General features: G+C 41.6%; 2 protein-coding genes and 1 long non-coding RNA gene across 4 annotated transcripts; 2 read left to right on the top strand and 1 right to left on the bottom strand.

Annotated features, from left to right (window-relative positions):
- Positions 1-1,106: 1,106 nt before the first annotated feature.
- Positions 1,107-1,674, top strand: LOC127915778 (uncharacterized). Its single transcript, XR_008092129.1, has 2 exons — positions 1,107-1,370; positions 1,505-1,674. It is a non-coding gene; the product is annotated as an uncharacterized LOC127915778 (long non-coding RNA).
- A 1-nt stretch (position 1,675) lies between these two features.
- LOC118368024 (nucleolar and spindle-associated protein 1-like) lies at positions 1,676-10,392 on the bottom strand. 2 transcript variants are annotated; one of them, XM_035751719.2, is made up of 11 exons: positions 10,166-10,392; positions 9,932-10,000; positions 9,502-9,723; positions 9,184-9,298; positions 8,928-9,023; positions 8,690-8,802; positions 7,898-8,094; positions 7,280-7,440; positions 6,348-6,464; positions 6,119-6,215; positions 1,676-2,863 (listed from the first exon to the last, which is right to left on the bottom strand). In XM_035751719.2, the coding sequence occupies exons 1-11, from the start codon at positions 10,241-10,243 to the stop codon at positions 2,776-2,778; spliced, it is 1,353 nt and encodes a 450-aa protein (XP_035607612.1). In that variant the 5' UTR covers positions 10,244-10,392; the 3' UTR covers positions 1,676-2,775. The 2 variants fall into 2 exon arrangements, with proteins under 2 accessions (XP_035607612.1, XP_035607614.1); XM_035751721.2 differs by having other exon boundaries at positions 9,502-9,720; positions 10,166-10,386.
- A 122-nt stretch (positions 10,393-10,514) lies between these two features.
- On the top strand, positions 10,515-16,369 carry oip5 (opa interacting protein 5). Its single transcript, XM_035751722.2, has 5 exons — positions 10,515-10,798; positions 14,283-14,349; positions 15,100-15,222; positions 15,328-15,409; positions 15,737-16,369. The coding sequence occupies exons 1-5, from the start codon at positions 10,615-10,617 to the stop codon at positions 15,833-15,835; spliced, it is 555 nt and encodes a 184-aa protein (XP_035607615.1). The 5' UTR covers positions 10,515-10,614; the 3' UTR covers positions 15,836-16,369.
- The last annotated feature ends 1,362 nt before the right edge of the window (positions 16,370-17,731 follow it).

The raw sequence follows: 17,731 nt of genomic DNA, 5'->3' as shown, positions 1-17,731 counted from the left end.
GCTATGTACACTGTCAGTGTCAAAACTAGTTTATTTATTGATAGTGTACATTCTGTGATTCACTTCATCAAATAGCTTGTCGTTGTGGCTATGAATCAGAATGCCCTGCTATTATTATTATTATTATTGGCTTAGCCCAATAATGGACTAAAAGGAGCCTAACGTTACTCTTTATAGTCCAAGGACCTTACATGTTCTGTTTAAAGGTGAATTGGCTCTGGCAGCCAAAACAGCCAACTACTCCATCTAAACGTGAATCGATTCTTAATTGCGGTACGGTTCTAGAAACATAAATCCATCTAGTATATTGTTTATTATTATTATGAACTTTAAAACAAATGCAAAAGCAGAAATATACAAACAATAGTACATAAACCTAACAAATATTGAGATTTTCAATTTGTCAAATAGTTTTATGGTATTGCTTTTTTGTTTTTACATTTTTTGATAATTTCAAAATAATATTTAAATTCTCTTAAACAATGCGAAGTGGGGTTTGTTTATGGATAAATAATCCATGAAAAATAAAACAAATAAAAAATTCAAGTTAAATCAGGGTATATATCATTTAAATTAAATTAAAGATCTAAATCAAACATTAATAGTAGTTTATTTTAAAATAAAATATTCTAACTCCAATATTTTATGACATAAGAACAGTCCGAAAATAAATGGTCAAGAGTCTCTGGGTCACAACCACAAAATGTACATTTTTATTTATTTATTTAGAATCTGTGTATAATAAAAAGTGTTTACAGGGTAGATTCTATGAATGAGTTTGTACGATACTTCTTTCAACTTCTTTCACCTTATTAGATATACAATACCATCATGCCAAACCCAAATAGGTTTCCACGACAGCACAAAGTACATATTAACCTGGCTACCAGCCTGTTTGTGCCATCATGCCAAACCCAAATAGGTTTCCACGACAGCACAAAGCTACATATTAACCTGGCTACCAGTGTTTGTGACATCATGCCAAACCCAAATAGGTTTCCACGACAGCACAAAGCTACATATTAACCTGGCTACCAGTGTTTGTGACATCATGCCAAACCCAAATAGGTTTCCACGACAGCACAAAGCTACATATTAACCTGGCTACCAGCCTGTTGTGCCATCATGCCAAACCCAAATAGGTTTCCACGACAGCACAAAACAGATCTGGGACAACGCAAACTACTTGCTCGACTCATTTCCGATATCACTGTGTGATCTTGTTAAAGCTAATATGCTCCAGAACTGTTTGGGTCCAAGACGAACATCTGATTACTCTTTTGCAAATTCCATTCTCAACAACAAAAAAAAATGCTTCCTCTAGTCACGGTAGGATACAAGATGATCAAAATCCCCTCTGGTTCGACAAGGTATCGACGGATTTTCTTACGATACTACATTGTATGTTAAGCTAACTAAAATTCTGTTTCAAATATGCTTATTGATAAGCATACAAGTAAACAGACCAAACGATTCTAATGCCTTATTTTCTGTTCTTATTAAGTCAACACCATTGGAATCACGCTGAGTGATAACGGCCGATGGGTCCCTTTCAACTGGAGATTGATTCCATGGCCATCTAACGACCGTGCACACACACACACACACACACACACACACACGAGGTATACAAGCATCATCCATCCAAGTCCTCAATAAAAACAAGAAATGTTACTTTGGGAAAAACATTTTTACTACTGGTATTTTACATTGCCTTTACATCAGCTAAATTCAAAATGGTATAAAAAAAATAATAATAATACAATTCACATGAATAACAAATATGACCAAACTGTACAAAATATTTACGACTGGCTGGCTGGCTGGCTCCCTAGCTGGCTGGCTGGCTGGCTGGCTCGCTCCCTGGCTGGCTGAACAAAGACCTGAGAGCTGGAGGCTGCATAAAGAGTTCAGAGCTGCTCTCTGACGACAGAATAGAGCCTGTATCCCACTAAAAACACAAGAGACAAATAAAACTAATTCATATGCCCGCTGTACTTTAGGCTTGTGATTCTACAGAGTCTAACTTCCCGTGTAGCTCAGTTGTATAGCATGGCGCTTACAACGTCAGGGTTGTGGGTTTGATTCCCATAGGGGGAGGAGCCAGCACAGAGAAGAGGGGAATACGCTTCGATCACACCAACAGCAGTTTACATTATGGTACACCAGAATTACATTGATTTCCATTGAAGAAGCTGAGTTTGTCTTGCAGCATTGCGTTGGGTGTGGTGCGTACGTTGGATTTGTCAAACTGTAGGCTGTAAACGGCTCGACAGAAATGGTAGCAGAAGGAGAATGTTGACCTTTCGTTGCATACATAAATCAGATGATGCTGCGTACCATTTTGCACAGGGGGCCAGTAACCAAGGACACTGTCTGTGTGTTCGAAGCGTGTGGGACTCAAAATGTTACGTAAATGTCTACAAAACGACACAGGTATGTATACAAAATATGAAACATTATTTGTACCATACTAAAGTTAATAAAAACATTTATTAAACGTTGTTATAAGTGAATCTAAAAAAAAAAAATCGAACAATCAAAAACAGGTTGGAACTGAAAGTCAAAGTAGAGGAAAAGGGTAAAGTGAAATAGGAACCAATCAGCAGGTCTGAAATGACAAGAGTTTAAACTTCACAAGAGAAAAAGTATCAAAAACAGGTTGGAACTGAAAGTCAAAGTAGAGGAAAAGGGTAAAGTGAAATAGGAACCAATCAGCAGGTCTGAAATGACAAGAGTTTAAACTTCACAAGAGAAAAAGTAAGTGTAGAATAATCAGGTCAAGACGAGGCCTCGTCTGGCTCCCAGCACCTTCTCTTTCTTCTGCTTCCTGTCTTCAGTCTGTTTTGTCCTCCTTTCCTCCCTAGAATAAAAGCAACACGGAAATCAACATAGCAGGTTATACAGCCTGTCATTCTAAGAGAAAACAAGTTTCAAAAACAGCAGGCTCTCTCAATGACTTTCCTTGATTCCTCATCTCCTTTTCAAATCAAATTTTATTGGTCACGTACACCCATTTACAATGACGGGTAGGCAGTTAACCCATTGTTCCTAGGCAGTCAATGTAAATAAGAATTGGTTCTGAACTACGTTTTGTTCTGTACAATAACTTAAGGATTCAAATATTTTGTATTCTGTATGTTACAGACCCTTTTTACATTTTTATTTTTTTTACATTTCTCCTAAAATGACAACCCCCAAATCGAACTGCCTGGAGCTCAGGACCTGAAACAAGGATATGCATGTTCTTGGTACCATTTGCAAGGAAACACTTTGAAGTTTGTGGAAACGTGAAACTAATGTAGGAGAATATAGCATTAGATATGGTAAAAGACAATACAAAAAAAAAAGTGTTTCTTTGTACCATCGTCTTTTTAAATGCAAGACAAAGGCCATCACGTATTATTCCAGCCCAGGCGCAATTTAGACTTTGGCCACTAGATGGCAGCAGCATATGTGCAACGTTTTAGATTGATCAAATGAACCATTGCATTTCTGTTCAAAATTGTGTGCAAAGACTGGCTAATTTGGTTTATTAATAACTTCAAGTTCACAACTGCGCAATCTCCTCAAACAATAGCAAGAATTAATAGCAAGAATTTAAGCTTTTCAAACAATATCAGATAGACCTAAGTCCAGGGATTTTTTGTTGTTACTCACGACCTCATGCTAATCGCATTAGCCTACTTTTAGCTCAACCGTCACAAAGGGGGGGCCCACCAATCCTGTAGATTTTAACTGACTTGCCTAGTTAAAAGGTTACATTTTTTTTATTTTTTTATTGTGTAATTTCCACCCCCGCAGATGTTATTGTGATGTAGCGAAATGCTTGTGTTCCTAGCTCCAACAGTGCAGTAGTATCTAAAAATTCACAACAATACATACACATCTAAAAGTAAACGAAGGGAATAAATATATAAATGTTACGATGAGCAATGTCAGAGTGGCATTGACTAAAATACAGTATACACACACACACACATATGAAATGAGTAAAGCAGTATGAAAACATTATTAGTGATGGCTATTTAACAGTCGGATGGCCTTGAGATAGATGTTTCAGTCTCTTGGTCCCAGCTTTGATGCACCTGTACTGACCTCACCTATTGGATGGTAGCGGGGTGAACAGGCACTGGCTGTTGTCCCTGATGATCTTTTTGGCCTTCCTGTGACATCGGGTGCTGTAAGTGGCCTGGAGGGCAGGTAGTTTCCCTCCCGGTGATGCTTGGTGCAGACCGCACCACCTGCTGGAGAGCCCCTGCTGTTGCCGGCGGTGCAGTTGCCGTACCAGATGGTGATACAGGCCGACAGGACGCGTTCAATTGTGCATCTAAAAGTTTGTGAGGATTTTAGGTGCCAAGCCAAATTTCTTAAGCCTCCCAAGGTTGAAAAGGCTCTGTTGCCCCTTTTTCACCACTGTCTGTGTGGGGGAACCATTTCAGATTGCTAGTCATGTGTACTCCGAGGAACTTGAAGCTTTTCACCTTCTCCACTGCGGTCCCATCGATGTGGATGGGGGCGTGCGCCCTCTGACGTTTCCTGAAGGCCACGATCAGCTCCTTAATTTTGTTGATGTTGAGGGACAGGTTATTTTCCAAGCACCACTCTGCCAGGGCCCTCACCACCTCCGTCTGCTGTCTCATCATTTTTGGTAATCAGGCCTACCACTGTAGTGTCGTCTGCAAACTTAATTGCAGTCATGGGTGAACAAGGAGCACAGGAGGGGGCTGAGCACACATCCTTTTGGGGCCCCTGTGTTGAGGATCAACTTAGTGGAGGTGGCGTTTCCTACCTGGGGGCGGCCTGCCAGGAAGTACAGGACCCAGTTGCACAGGGCAGGGTTCAGACCCAGGGCCCCAAGCTTAATGATGAGCTAGGAGGATAGTATGGTGTTGTAGGTTCAGTTATAGTCAATGAACAGCAGAGGTATTCCTCTTGTCCAGATGGGATATGACAATGTGCAGTGCGATGGCAATTGCATCGTCTGTGGATCTATTGGGGCGGTATGCAAACTTAAGTGGGTCTAGGGTGACCGGTAAGGTGGAGGTGATATGATCCTTGTCTCTCAAAGCACTTTTTTTTTTTTGAAGCGCGAGTACTACAGGCAATGTGTTGATATAACTTCGGGTAGCATTTTCCTCAGATTTGCTTTGTTAAAATCCTCAGATACAATAAATGTGGCCTCAGGATGTGTGGTGTCCAGTTTGCACACAAAATCCAGTGTAGTTCCTTGAGGGTCGTCGTGGTATTCGATTTGAGGGGGTATATACACGGCTGTGACTATAACCAAATAGAATTCTCCTGGGAGGTAATACGGTAAACATTTGATTGTGAGGTATTCTAGGTTGGGTGAACAAAAGGACTTGAGTTTCTGTGCGTTATCACAATCACACCATGAGCAGTTAATCATGAAACATACAACCCCGCCCGTCTTCCCGGAGAGTGCTTTATTCCTGTCTGCCCGATGTACTGAGAACCCAGCTGGCTGTATGGACCGGGGACAGTATATCCGGTTAGCCATAATTCCGCGAAACAGAGAATGTTACAGTCCCTGATGTCTCTCTGGAAGGAGATCCTCGCCCTGAGCTCGTCTGCTTTATTGAACAGGGACTGAACGTCAGCGCGTAATATACTCGGAAGTGGTAGATGGTGTGCACGCCTCCTGAGTCGGACTAGAAGTCCACTGCGAATACCTCTTCTCCGTCGGAGGTGTCATGGAGCAGCCTCTGAGATAAGTGAGATAAGTAAAATCGCAAAGGGGGGTACGGACAAAGGATCCAATTCGTGAAAGTTGTATTTCTGGTCATAATATCGGTGAGTTACTGCCGCTCTGATATCCAAAAGTTATTTCCAGTTGTATGCAATAACAAAAAGGTTCTAGGGTAATAATGTAAGAAATAACATAGCAGAAAAAAAAATAATACTGTGAAGTTGCTTAGGAGCTAGCAGCAGAGCCTCTATGTCTGTCAGCACCATCTTGTGGATGGAAAAAGTCCCTTCACTGACATTCCTCTCCAATATGTTTAGAGGAATCAAGGAAAGGTGAATTGAGAACGAGACAGGAATTCAATACAATTCGCCCCCTCTACTTTTAACCCAGTTGTTTCCGGATACTGACCTTGTCTGAACCGAATGCTGTTTGTAGTTCTTCTGGTGGGAGGGAACAGACTGGTCCACCGTGTTCTCTTGGGCCACCATGAATGGCTTCAGCTTTCCTATATACAGGCAGACCAGAAACGATGACCGGTAAAATAAAATGTTTTTTTGGTTAGCCTACAGACAACCAGGTTCGTGCTGAAATGCACTGGTATACAGTCAGAATCTGAATGCTGACATATAGCTCTTACCCTTATGAGGCTTATAGGTGAGAGTCTTCGAGAGACTGGCCTTCAGATCAAAGTTGGCCTTCTTGTTGGTTTCGGGACAGTTAGAAAGAACACTGGTGTTTGCATTAAACACAAACGCTGAATAAAATAAACCAAACAGAAGCCAGTAAGGGATCCATTCATGCATAGAAAATAACAAAAACTACTTCAATTAGATTTAGCAGGATGTATATTGAACAAAACTATAAAATGCAAACATACAACAATTTCAAGATTTTACTGAGTTACAGTTCCTATAAGGAAATCAGTCAATTTAAATAAATAAGGCACCAATCTATAGATTCGACATGACTTGGCAGAAGCACAGCCCTGGGAAGCCAGGCCCAGCCAATGAGAATTAGTTTTTCCCCCACTAAAGGGCTTTATTACAGACAGAAATGCTCCTCAATTTCATCAGCTGTCTGGGTGGCTGGTCTCAGACGATCCCACAGGTGAAGAAGCCGGATGTGAAGGTCATAGGCTACCATGGTTACACATGGTCTGCGTTTAAAACAAAATGTTTTACACATACCGCCAAATTCTCTAAAACGATGGGGGCGGCTTATGGTAGAGAAATGAACATTCAATTATCTGGCTCTGGTGGACATTCCTGCAGACAGCAAGCCAATTGCACGCTCCCTCAACTTGAGACATCTGTGGCATTGTGTTGTGTGACAAAACTGCTAATTTTAGAATGGCCTTTTAATGTCCGCCAGCACAAGGTGCACCTGTGTAATTGTCATGCTGTTTAATCAGCTTCTTGATATGCCACACCTGTCAGGTGGATGGATTATCTTGGCAAAGGAGAAATGCTCACTAACAGGGATGTGAACAAACGTGAGAGATGAGCTTTTGAAACACGGGACCAACACTTTCCATGTTGTGTTTATATTTTTTTGTTCAGTATAGGTTACCTGGTGTCTTAGCGCTGGAGAGAACAACGGTCTTGTTGACTTCAGATTTCCCTCTAAATGTAGTCTCTTTCCCAGGAGTGAGGTCCACGCGGGGTGCCATGCGTGCTGGCGTCTTCACCATAGTCTTCTTGTGCTCATTATCCTGAGTAGCTTGAGAGAACCTGTACACAAAATCAACCGTTGGACTGACTATTTATTTTATTTATTTATTTAACAAGGCAAGTCAGTTAAGAAGAAGAAAAAATCTCATTTACAATGATGGCCTCGGAACAGTGGTTTAACTGCCTTGTTCAGGGGTAGAACGACAGATTTTTACCTTGGCAGGTCAAGGATTCGATCTAGTAACCTTTTGGTTACTGGCCCAATGTTCTAACCACTAAAAGCTACCTGCCACCCCTTTACAAGTTTCCTTCCACAAACTGGCTATTAGCATTCAGCAGTAACTAAATCCGTCCCAAGAAATGCCAATACGTAGTGGTCACCTGGACGAAGCCAGTTAGCAACTCATGGCAGCACATCTTGTTTAATGTGAATGTTATATCAGAAGTGGTAAATCAACAGACACCTAGAAGCTTCAGCTTAGGAATACTCCGACAAAATAATGTTTGAGTGTCTCACCGAACGTTGATCCGGCGTGTGGACAAGACTGTGGGTCTGAATGGGACAACAGTGTCCTTCTGGGGGGGTTTTCTGGCCGAGATTCTACGTTTGTCAGGAGCTGGTTTGCTGGCTGAAACCTGGGTAAGTCTACGTCTGTCGGTAGCTGGTTTCTGGGATGCAGGGCTGAACAGGGAGACGCGGCTCGAGGTTGAGCTCTGCAAAAAAACAACAATAATAATAATAATAATATATGCCATTTAGCAGACGCTTTTATCCAAAGCGACTTACAGTCATGTGTGCATACATTCTACGTATGGGTGGTCCCGGGAATCGAACCCACTACCCTGGCGTTACAAGCGCCACGCTCTACCAGCTGAGCTACAGAAGGACCACAATACATTGGATTTGGGAATCATCCCGCTCAAAATAGCCATCTGGTTTTACATTTGGAGATTTACATTTACATTTAAGTCATTTAGCAGACGCTCTTATCCAGAGCGACTTACAAATTGGTGCATACACCTTATGACATCCAGTAGAACAGTCATGTTTAATTGGTGGTAGTAATTTCACTTTTAACAACTATGGAAACCAAAAAGTCTACTTTCTGTTTGAGTTTTTCCATCAGTTGGTGTCAAAAGAGTCTGAAAGAACCCAAAGAATAAAATGTTTACATAGTTAACTACTTGCAAAAATGTATAAATTGATGACTAGAATAAAACCATGTTGCCTGGGCTTATTATTTAAGGAAAACCACACAGTGGCCAGATCCCAACGATCTCCATTATAACATTATATACAATTCATTACCTTCAATTCATTCACTGAATTCCGGAACGAATCCATTTTCTTGGTCTTCCTGTCCACGTATGAGTCAATGGACTCCATCTTCTTGAAATGGGCCTCGTGGAGCTTTCTGAAGTCTACAATAGAAAGTGGTTATCAGTATATATATTTCTTCTTCTTCTCTCTCCATAACAGAACAGAGAGTTTGAGCATGTTATAAAGATCGTGTAGCTACAGCAAATATGATTGGGACGACACTAACTTGGTGTAGTAGGCTTCAACATAGACTTAGTCCTCTTCAGGAGCCCCTCGTGGCGAGGGATCTTTCCTACTGGCTTCCCCACCTTCTGTCCCACTCCTGTGTAAAGCAATATGAGAACATGACCAATCATAGAATGTTATAACCACAGGTGATGCCCACGTCGTAGTCACCTATTTCATGAACAAAAGGCCAGAGACACACCCTACATTAGACTTTTACACAAATCATCATGGCCTTTAGAGTCCTCCAGACTAACCGAACATCACTGCTGCAACTTTGTGTTCAGGTTCTGGCACAGCCACCCCAGAATCCTTAGCAGCAGACACTCTCCTTCTCTTGGAACTCCCTTTGCCGATGATGGATTCAGTCACCTATATTGAAAACATTTAGCTTGCTATTCCTCAATAAAAATATAAAGCAAAAGTGCTTTTTTTGGGGTTGTCAGAGATACATGCACAGCAGTATTTCAGTGTAAGAAACAATTCTCACACCTCTTACATTTTAGTCATTGAACAGAAGTATTTATCCAAAGCAACTTACAAGAGAGATACATTTTTACATAGTGGTCCCATACCTCAGCCGGGGTGAGCGGCGCTTTGGCAGGTTCACATTCTGCCTCCTCATCTTCATGCTCCTTCCTCATTTTCGGTTGCCCTCTACCACGACGTTTGGTCACAAACTCCTGAGTTGGAGGTTTTGGTGACAGCTCATCAACCAGCGCTGAATTGTTTTCATCCTGAGTTGAGTTGCTGTTAACCGTGTTATCCTGTGCATCAACACCAGTCTCACCTCCCTGCTAAAAACACGACCATCAGAAGTCTGTTATTACTAGCTATAATTAGATGTACAATGCAAAACAGATCTGCAGACATTAAAGAAACAAAGATAGTTTAAAAAATATATATATATATATAAATCCAAATATACATAGAAGATCACTGTAGTATCTGGGAAGCGTTGTCATTTGAGCAGGAGTGGGAGGGAAATGAAAAGCCAGAACTTACGTCCACTGCAACATCTTCCTGCGTGTGTTGTTGGAAATACTCCCTGAGCGCCTTCAGAAGCTTATCAGCCTGTGCAGTAAGACACAGATTGAACAGTTAGCAAGGTACACTGCGTAACAGACGAGATGGATAATAGCTAGTCGGTTAACGTTAACTAGCTATTGTAACTAACCCCACTCACAACACAACACAAACAACCCAATGAAATAATGCTATAAATGTTTGCGATTTTACCTTCAGTTTGGAGGATTTGAGACCAACCTCCTTCGCAAGACTGCGCAATTCGGAATACTTCATGGAATCCAAGTCCATTTTTATTCTCGTTTTAGCGAAAAACAAAACACTGAAACACGTTCAATGAATCAGCTCCCGTTAAATTGAACGAGTAACGTTACACACAAACACAATCAACTATGTATTTTTGTCGCGCCTTATGGTCAACATATACAAGTTTCAAAAAACTGGAGTATAGGCCATTTGATTGGCTGGCAGATGTATACGGAAGTACCTTTCGACCAATTAAAAATTATTACTATTTGGCGCCATGGTTCTCCGCTAGATGGCGATAAAACCACGTGGGGGGAAACTATCACAGAAAGACACTTGAAAGTAACACAAGAGGTTATCACTGAAGTTGAACAAACGTGGCATTTTGAAATAATATAATATTTGTAAAAAAAAAAATGGATGATTTTGAGTCATTTCAGTCCTGCGACACAGATGACCAAAAACTGGAGAATGAGTCAGTGAACCAAGCCATCGTGGAGAATCCAGTGACTTTTCATTGCGGACGATGCAACACCGTGTGGGCTGATTCCCGAGGAATCTGTGGAGAAGCAACATCGGTCAACTCTCTCATTTGTCTTGGTAAGTTACTTCATTGGATCTTACTAGCTAATTAGGTGGGGGGGGTTTTTTCTAACAAGAAATCGTGACCAATGAATGTATATATACACTAGATGACTAATAGAGGGCGCTGTGTTGAAGCCACTTCCTCCATCTTGGCACTTCTTCACCAGTGGAAAATTATATGTTTATATAATATATATATATATATATTTTTTTTTTCCTCGAAGACTTTTAAAACACGGAAGCCAAACGGAAACTATGGATCATAATTCATATGGAGCCACTAGAAAACCCTACATTAACATGTCTGTTAACGGATACATCCTGGAAAAAAATCCACTATGATTTACTGGCCTGCTAATGTGCCAGAACCCTGTAGGATAAACTGCAGTGGAAAGTCAAAATCAACTCAAATGTATTTATATAGCCCTTCGTACATCAGCTGATATCTCAAAGTGCTGTACAGAAACCCAGCCTAAAACCCCACACAGCAAGCAATGCAGGTGTAGAAGCACGGTGGCTAGGAAAAACTCCCCTAGAAAAGGCCAAAACCTAGGAAGAAAGTCCCATACAACTGATCCAAATGGTTGCTCAATCAGGCGGGCTACATGTCTTTATTTCGAAATGAATATGCATTCAAAAGCGCCATGCTTTTGAGAGATTATTCAAATCACTCAGGCTATTCACTGCGAGCTACAGCCTAGACAAGCGTTTTGTACTCACTTGACAACAATCACATTCATCATTACATTGTGTTGTTGTAGCCTAGGGTAGGATACATTTGTTGTCCCTAACTAGGGTATATTTCCGAGCTGCTACCCAGGGACTGGGAGAAGCATAGTCTAGGCTACCGATTAAATAAATAAAATATTGAAATCAACTTTTTCTTTCGCTGTGTAAACTGACTGGATATATTCACTGTAGTATCAAGCTTTACATTGAGCATGTGAATTATGGGCTATAATGCATACGCTTCTCACATAGGCTACAGGCGACATCTCCAGCCTGTCTGTCTTTTGAGCTGTTGTGAAATTACGCGCCTGAACCTACACGCTGCAACGATTATTCCTTTTTAAATGTTAAATGTAGAGGCCCAGGAAAAGCAAGACTACAAGAGCTTGTTGGACACTTCCTTCAGGCGGGAGAGTTCGAAAGGAGAAGCCCATATTTTCCAATAGGCCATTCATAACACTGGGCTGCATCCTGACTAAATAAATCATGAGTGGCCTGCTAATGTACCTCTCTGGACCTTCTAAACTGTCGAGAAATACAATGCATTTGGAAAGTATTCAGACCCTTTACACTTTTTCCACATTTTTGTTACGATACATTTTTTTCCTCATCAATCTACACACGATATCCCATAATTTATTTAATTTATTTCACCTTTATTTAACCAGGTAGGCAAGTTGAGAACAAGTTCTCATGTACAATTGCGACCCTGGCCAAGATAAAGATAATGACAAAACGAATATATCCATTTGCGTAACTATTCAGAGCCTTTACTCAGTAATTTGTTGAACCACCTTTAGCAGTGATTACAGCCTTGAGTCTTCTTGGGTGTGATGCTACAAGCTTGGCACACCTGTATTTGTGGGAGTTCCTCCCATTCTTCTCTGCAGATCCTCTCAGGCTCTGTCAGGTTGGATGGGGAATGTTGCTGCACAACTATTGTCAGGTCTCTCCAGAGATGTTTGATGGGGTTCAAGTCAGGGCTCTGGCTGGGCCACTCAAAGACATTCAGAGACTTGAAGCCTGAAGCCACTCCTGTGTTGTCTTGGCTGTGTGCTTAAGGTCATTGTCCTGTTGTAAGGTGAACCTTTGTCAAGTCTTAACCTGCTCCACAGCGCTCAGGACCTTTTATCAAGGATCTCTCTGTACTGTGCTCTGTTCATCTTTCCCTCGATCCTGACTAGTCTCCCAGTCCCTGCCACTGAAAAACATCCCCACAGCATGATGCTGCCACCACCATGCTTCACTGTAGGGATGGTGCCAGGTTTCCTCCAGACGTGATGCTTGGCATTCAGGCCAAAGAGTTCAATCTTGGTTTCATCAGACCAGAGAATCTTGTTTCTCATGGTCTGGGGGAGTCCTTTAGGTGCATTTTGGCAAACCCCAAGTGGCCGTCTGGCCAATCTACCATAAAGGCCTGATTTGATGGAGTGCTGCAGAGATGGTTGTCCTTCTGGAAGGTTCTCCCATCTCCACAGAGGACCTCTGGAGCTCTGTCGGCGTGACCATCGTCCATCGCGTTCTTGGTCACCTCCCTGACCAAGCCCCCCGATTGCTCAGATTGGTTCCAAACTTCTTCCATTTAATAAAGATGGAGGCCACTGTGTTCTTGGCCTTTCAATGCTTCAGAAATGTTTTGGTACCCTTCCCCAGATTTGTGCCTTCACACAATCCTGTCACGTAGCTCTACGGGCAAATTCCTTCGACCCCCATGGCTTGATGTTTGGGCTGATATGCCCTGTCAACTGTGGGACCTTATAGACAGGTGTGTGCCTTTCTACATCATGTCCAATCGTTTGCATTTTACCACAGGTGGACTCTAATGAAGTTGTAGAATGTGATGTAGATTCAAACGGATCCAAATGGTTGTATAATCAGACCCAGGGTGTAGGCCTATTAAAAAGCAGGCCTTTTGAGTGTTTTTTTTTTTTTCAAATTACTCCGCATCACTGCATTTTACATTTTAATTGTGATACTCACTTTATATTGTGTTCTCACTGTGTTCCAGCCCAGGTACAATCTAATCAAATGTATTTATAAAGCCGTTCTTACATCAGCTGATATCTCAAAGTGCTGTACAGAAACCCAGCCTAAAACCCCAAACGGCAAGCAATGCAGGTGTAGAAGCACGGTGGCTAGGAAAAACTCCCTAGAAAGGCCAAAACCTAGGAAGAAACCAGGCTATGAGGGGTGGCCAGTCCTCTTCTGGTTGTGCCGGGTCGGAGATTATAACAGAACATGGCCAAGATGTTCAAATGTTCACCCTCATCACCCCAACTTCCTGCAGCTATGTTTCTATCCACCGAATGTTCTAACGTTGCTGTACCGCGGGGACAAAAAAAAAATCTCTGCAAAAATACTTAAATACATGTCATTTTTGTCCTTCAAACACTTAATTGAAATACTGTAGAATTCCATTCATTTTCTATGGAGGATTGCTCCTACTGGGCAGAGCCAATATGTCCGACTGGTAGCTTCAAAGCCTCTCAATTGCCAATTCAATCGGTGATGTCACTTGCTCTGAGACCTTGAAGTAGTTGTAGGGCTGTGTTTTTTTTTTGTGGAGCGATTATGTAATGGATGCTTCGTAGTGGGGTCAGTTGTTGATGTGTGCAGAGGGTCCCTGGTTCGAGCCCAGGTAAGGACAAGGAGAGGGACAGAAGGAATACTGTTACACCGTTAAGGACCTGACCTCTTGGCAGAGGCAGTACTCATAAAGGGATGGGATGCACGTGGAATACAGCTTTGTAATGACGTCATCTCTTTTCAGAGGTAACCCAAGATGTGATCATCAATAGTGAACGTGAGTGGAGCCTGGATGGTCTGTTCAGTGCATGGTATGATCAATGTGCCTTTTTAATTTTTTTAATGTTTTTACTAGTTATACAACTGAGAATACCAAACATTTATTTTTTATTACCTTTATTTAACCAGGCAAGTCAGTTAAGAACATATTCTTATTTTCAATGACGGCCTGGGAACAGTGAGTTAACTGCCTGTTCAGGGGCAGAACGACAGATTTGTACCTTGTCAGCTCGGGGGTTACTAGTCCAACGCTCTAACCACTAGGCTACGCCTAGGCTTCCTAATATTGACTTGCGCCCCCTCAGAACAGCCTCAATTCGTTGGGGCATGGACTCTTCAAGGTGTCGAAAGCGTTCCACAGGGACGTTGGCCGATGTTGACTCCAATGCTTCCCACAGTTGTGTCAAGTTGGCTGGATGTCCTTTGGGTGGCGGACCGTTCTTGATACACACAGGAAACTGTTGAGCGTGAAAAAAAACCCAGCAGCGTTGCAGTTCTTGACACAAACCGGTGCGCCCTGGCACCTACTATATATCCCGTTGACTTTCTGAATGACACACAGACACACGTCTCAATTCTCTCAAGGCTTAAAAATCATTCTATAACCACCTGTCTCCTCCCATTTATCTACACTGAAGTGGATTCAACAGGTGACATCAGTAAGGAATCATAGCTTTCACCTGGATTCACCTGGTCAGTATGTAATGGAAAGAGTAGTGTTCTTAATGTTTTGTATACTCGGTGTGTCAGTCCTTTTTTCCGCCCCCCCCCCTCCCACGTAGTGTGTACAACACTCTCCAATGCGCCGGCTGTCTCTGCCTCGTGGGTGTAATTCTCTACTCAACACCAGAGCACCTGTCTGCTCTGCGCAACCTCTTTCTCCTCAATAAAGACCAGATGTATTGGTAAGTAGTAAACGTATACAGTTTTGTTTTTGTCATTGTTGTTTTTACCTTCCGTACATAGAATTCTCATAAATGGATATGATTATTTCTTCCTTCCCCCCTTAGTTATATTTTCAGCACTGGCCAAATGGTGAAAGCCTCGACACTCGACTTTAGTGTAGCACCATTAGGAGAACGTTTAAGTGAGGTAAGAATTATTATTTTACTTTTTTTTTTTTTTTTACCCTGCATGTTGACACCCGTCATCTATTTCCACCATAGTAGTCAAAACATGTTTAGTCTCTCGCCATGAATGTTACATTGAACTGATACTGTTCCAGTGAATGCTGTTCTTCAGGGTTTGGAAGGTTCATTTGAATTAAAGACAAGTCAATTTCAGGAAATAAACTGAAAATTCAAATCACTTCCTGAATAGACTGCCTGCAATTTAAATTGACCCCCGGCCCTGTCTCGTCTGTTCTTCCTGCTGACCCCCCCCAACCCCCAACCCTGTCTCGTCTGTTCTTCCTGTCAGCTGAGACAACTGATCCAAGAAACGGAAAGTCACCTTAGCAATGTGTCAGCAGTGATGGATGACACCCGCACGAATGAAGGGACCTCCTCTGTCCAGTAGTCAAGCTGATCCTACCTGGGTCATGTTCATAAGGGCACGTTATAGCAAAACGTTTTAAAAACAGAAAACGTGCGTTTTTCAAGTATTTTTGTCCGTTTCTGTGCCTAATGACCACGGAAGAGCCTGTTCTGTTTGACAATCCTCCGTCAACTGCACTTTATTCTCTAGTTCCATGTTTTTAAAGGGCCTTTTCGTAGCCTGGGTACCAGTCTGTTTGTGCCATCATGCCACTCCTTTTGTTACGCCCCCCAAAAAAACAGTTCAGAATAATTTGGACTAAATAGAGGACATTCCTGTGTTGTATTCCAATGAAAATGTAGAGTGAAAATGGGAGTTCCCTCCTTGAGATGTTGAAAAGTAGCGACCTCGTATTTTACTGTTCAATGTGTTTGCCTCAATAGTTTATGCTCAATGGAAATACTTTAGTTAACATTGATAATGTGAAGCTCCACATAGATGAGACATGGCACTGTGTGTTCAGGTATTAAAACATCTGTAAACTAATAAAACATCTTTTAAATTTGCATACTTCTATTATGACCATGTTGCATGTTTGTAAAACCTTGCTTAGTGTCTGTAACACATCTCTTGCCCAGGGATTGATGGGCATATCATTCTTTTTGTACCAATTTCAACTTCCTGCTACTCATGCCAAGAATATAAGATAAGCATATTATTAGATTTGGATAGGAAACACACTGAAGTTTCTAAAACTGTTTGAATCATGTCTGTGAGTATAACATAACTTATGTAGCAGGCAAAACCCATTCAGAAATTGAGGTCACTGTCTATTCAAGGAGTTTTCTGACCTTAATCTGTCCATAGAGTTCAGACACTGGTAGAGGATTGGACTCCAGACTGAGTCTATTGAAAAGATATGAAGAGGAAGGAAGGGAAAAAAAACTAAGTTTATTGGCACCATGTTGCTATTTATTGTAGATTATTCAGTTGAGACAAGAGACTGGTTTCAGCATGTCCAGGGCTTCTGGACCGCATAGTTAGAGCCACAGTACACTCATTCCGTTGGTTACGAGTAGATCAATACAGTCTGTCATCATTCCACTCCACGGTGTGATATGGCAGTACAACCGGACTGGGTTTTCAGACTATGGTCAACATTGTACATCAAAAGTCATTTTGATCAGAACAAGTGGTTTATATAATGTGTTCCCTGTAAATGTCAACAACGATCCCTGTTATGCAAAGATATACGCCAATGTACTAATAGCAAACATTAGTTTATCAGTATCACGGCTCTATTGAGCAACACAAATGAAAAGTTTATTGCATGCAATACAAATTCATTACTTTTACTTTAATCATGCATAATCTTTGTGTGCTGATCCGGACCATTTGTCACATGACAAATAGTTTTTGGAAACACTATTCAAGACAGGAGGATGGTAGCAATAAATGCTTTACAGTGTGAGGCATCTATTGCTTTCAGTTATTAGGAAAGATGCATAATAGACATGTAATACATGATAGTTTGATCTGGACAACAATGGTGGAACAAACAGAGAGGCATTAAAATAGGCAACCGAAAAAAATCAATGGTTCTTACAGAACGCATGAATCTGATGCTCTGTCCCAAACGGGACCCGACTCTGTATACTTTTGACCACAACACCACCCCAAAATGTAGTTTTTAGGACACAGTAAGAGTTTCCCCAAGAATATACACTTGTTTTTGCCAATCCAAAATGCAGCCTTTCAGTTTGTTTTATTTAACTAGGCAAGTCGGTTAAGATTATTTTCAATGACGGCCTACTGAACAGTGGGTTAACTGCCTTGTTCAGGGGCAGAACGACAGATGTTTACCTCGTCAGCTCAGGGATTTGATCTTGCAACCTTTCGGTTACTAGTCCAATGTCCTAACCACTAGGCTACCCTGCC

Source organism: Oncorhynchus keta, chromosome 35, assembly GCF_023373465.1.
Source record: "Oncorhynchus keta strain PuntledgeMale-10-30-2019 chromosome 35, Oket_V2, whole genome shotgun sequence".
NCBI classification, from domain to species: Eukaryota; Metazoa; Chordata; class Actinopteri; order Salmoniformes; family Salmonidae; genus Oncorhynchus; species Oncorhynchus keta.
This window is presented reverse-complemented; position numbering and strand designations above follow the sequence as displayed.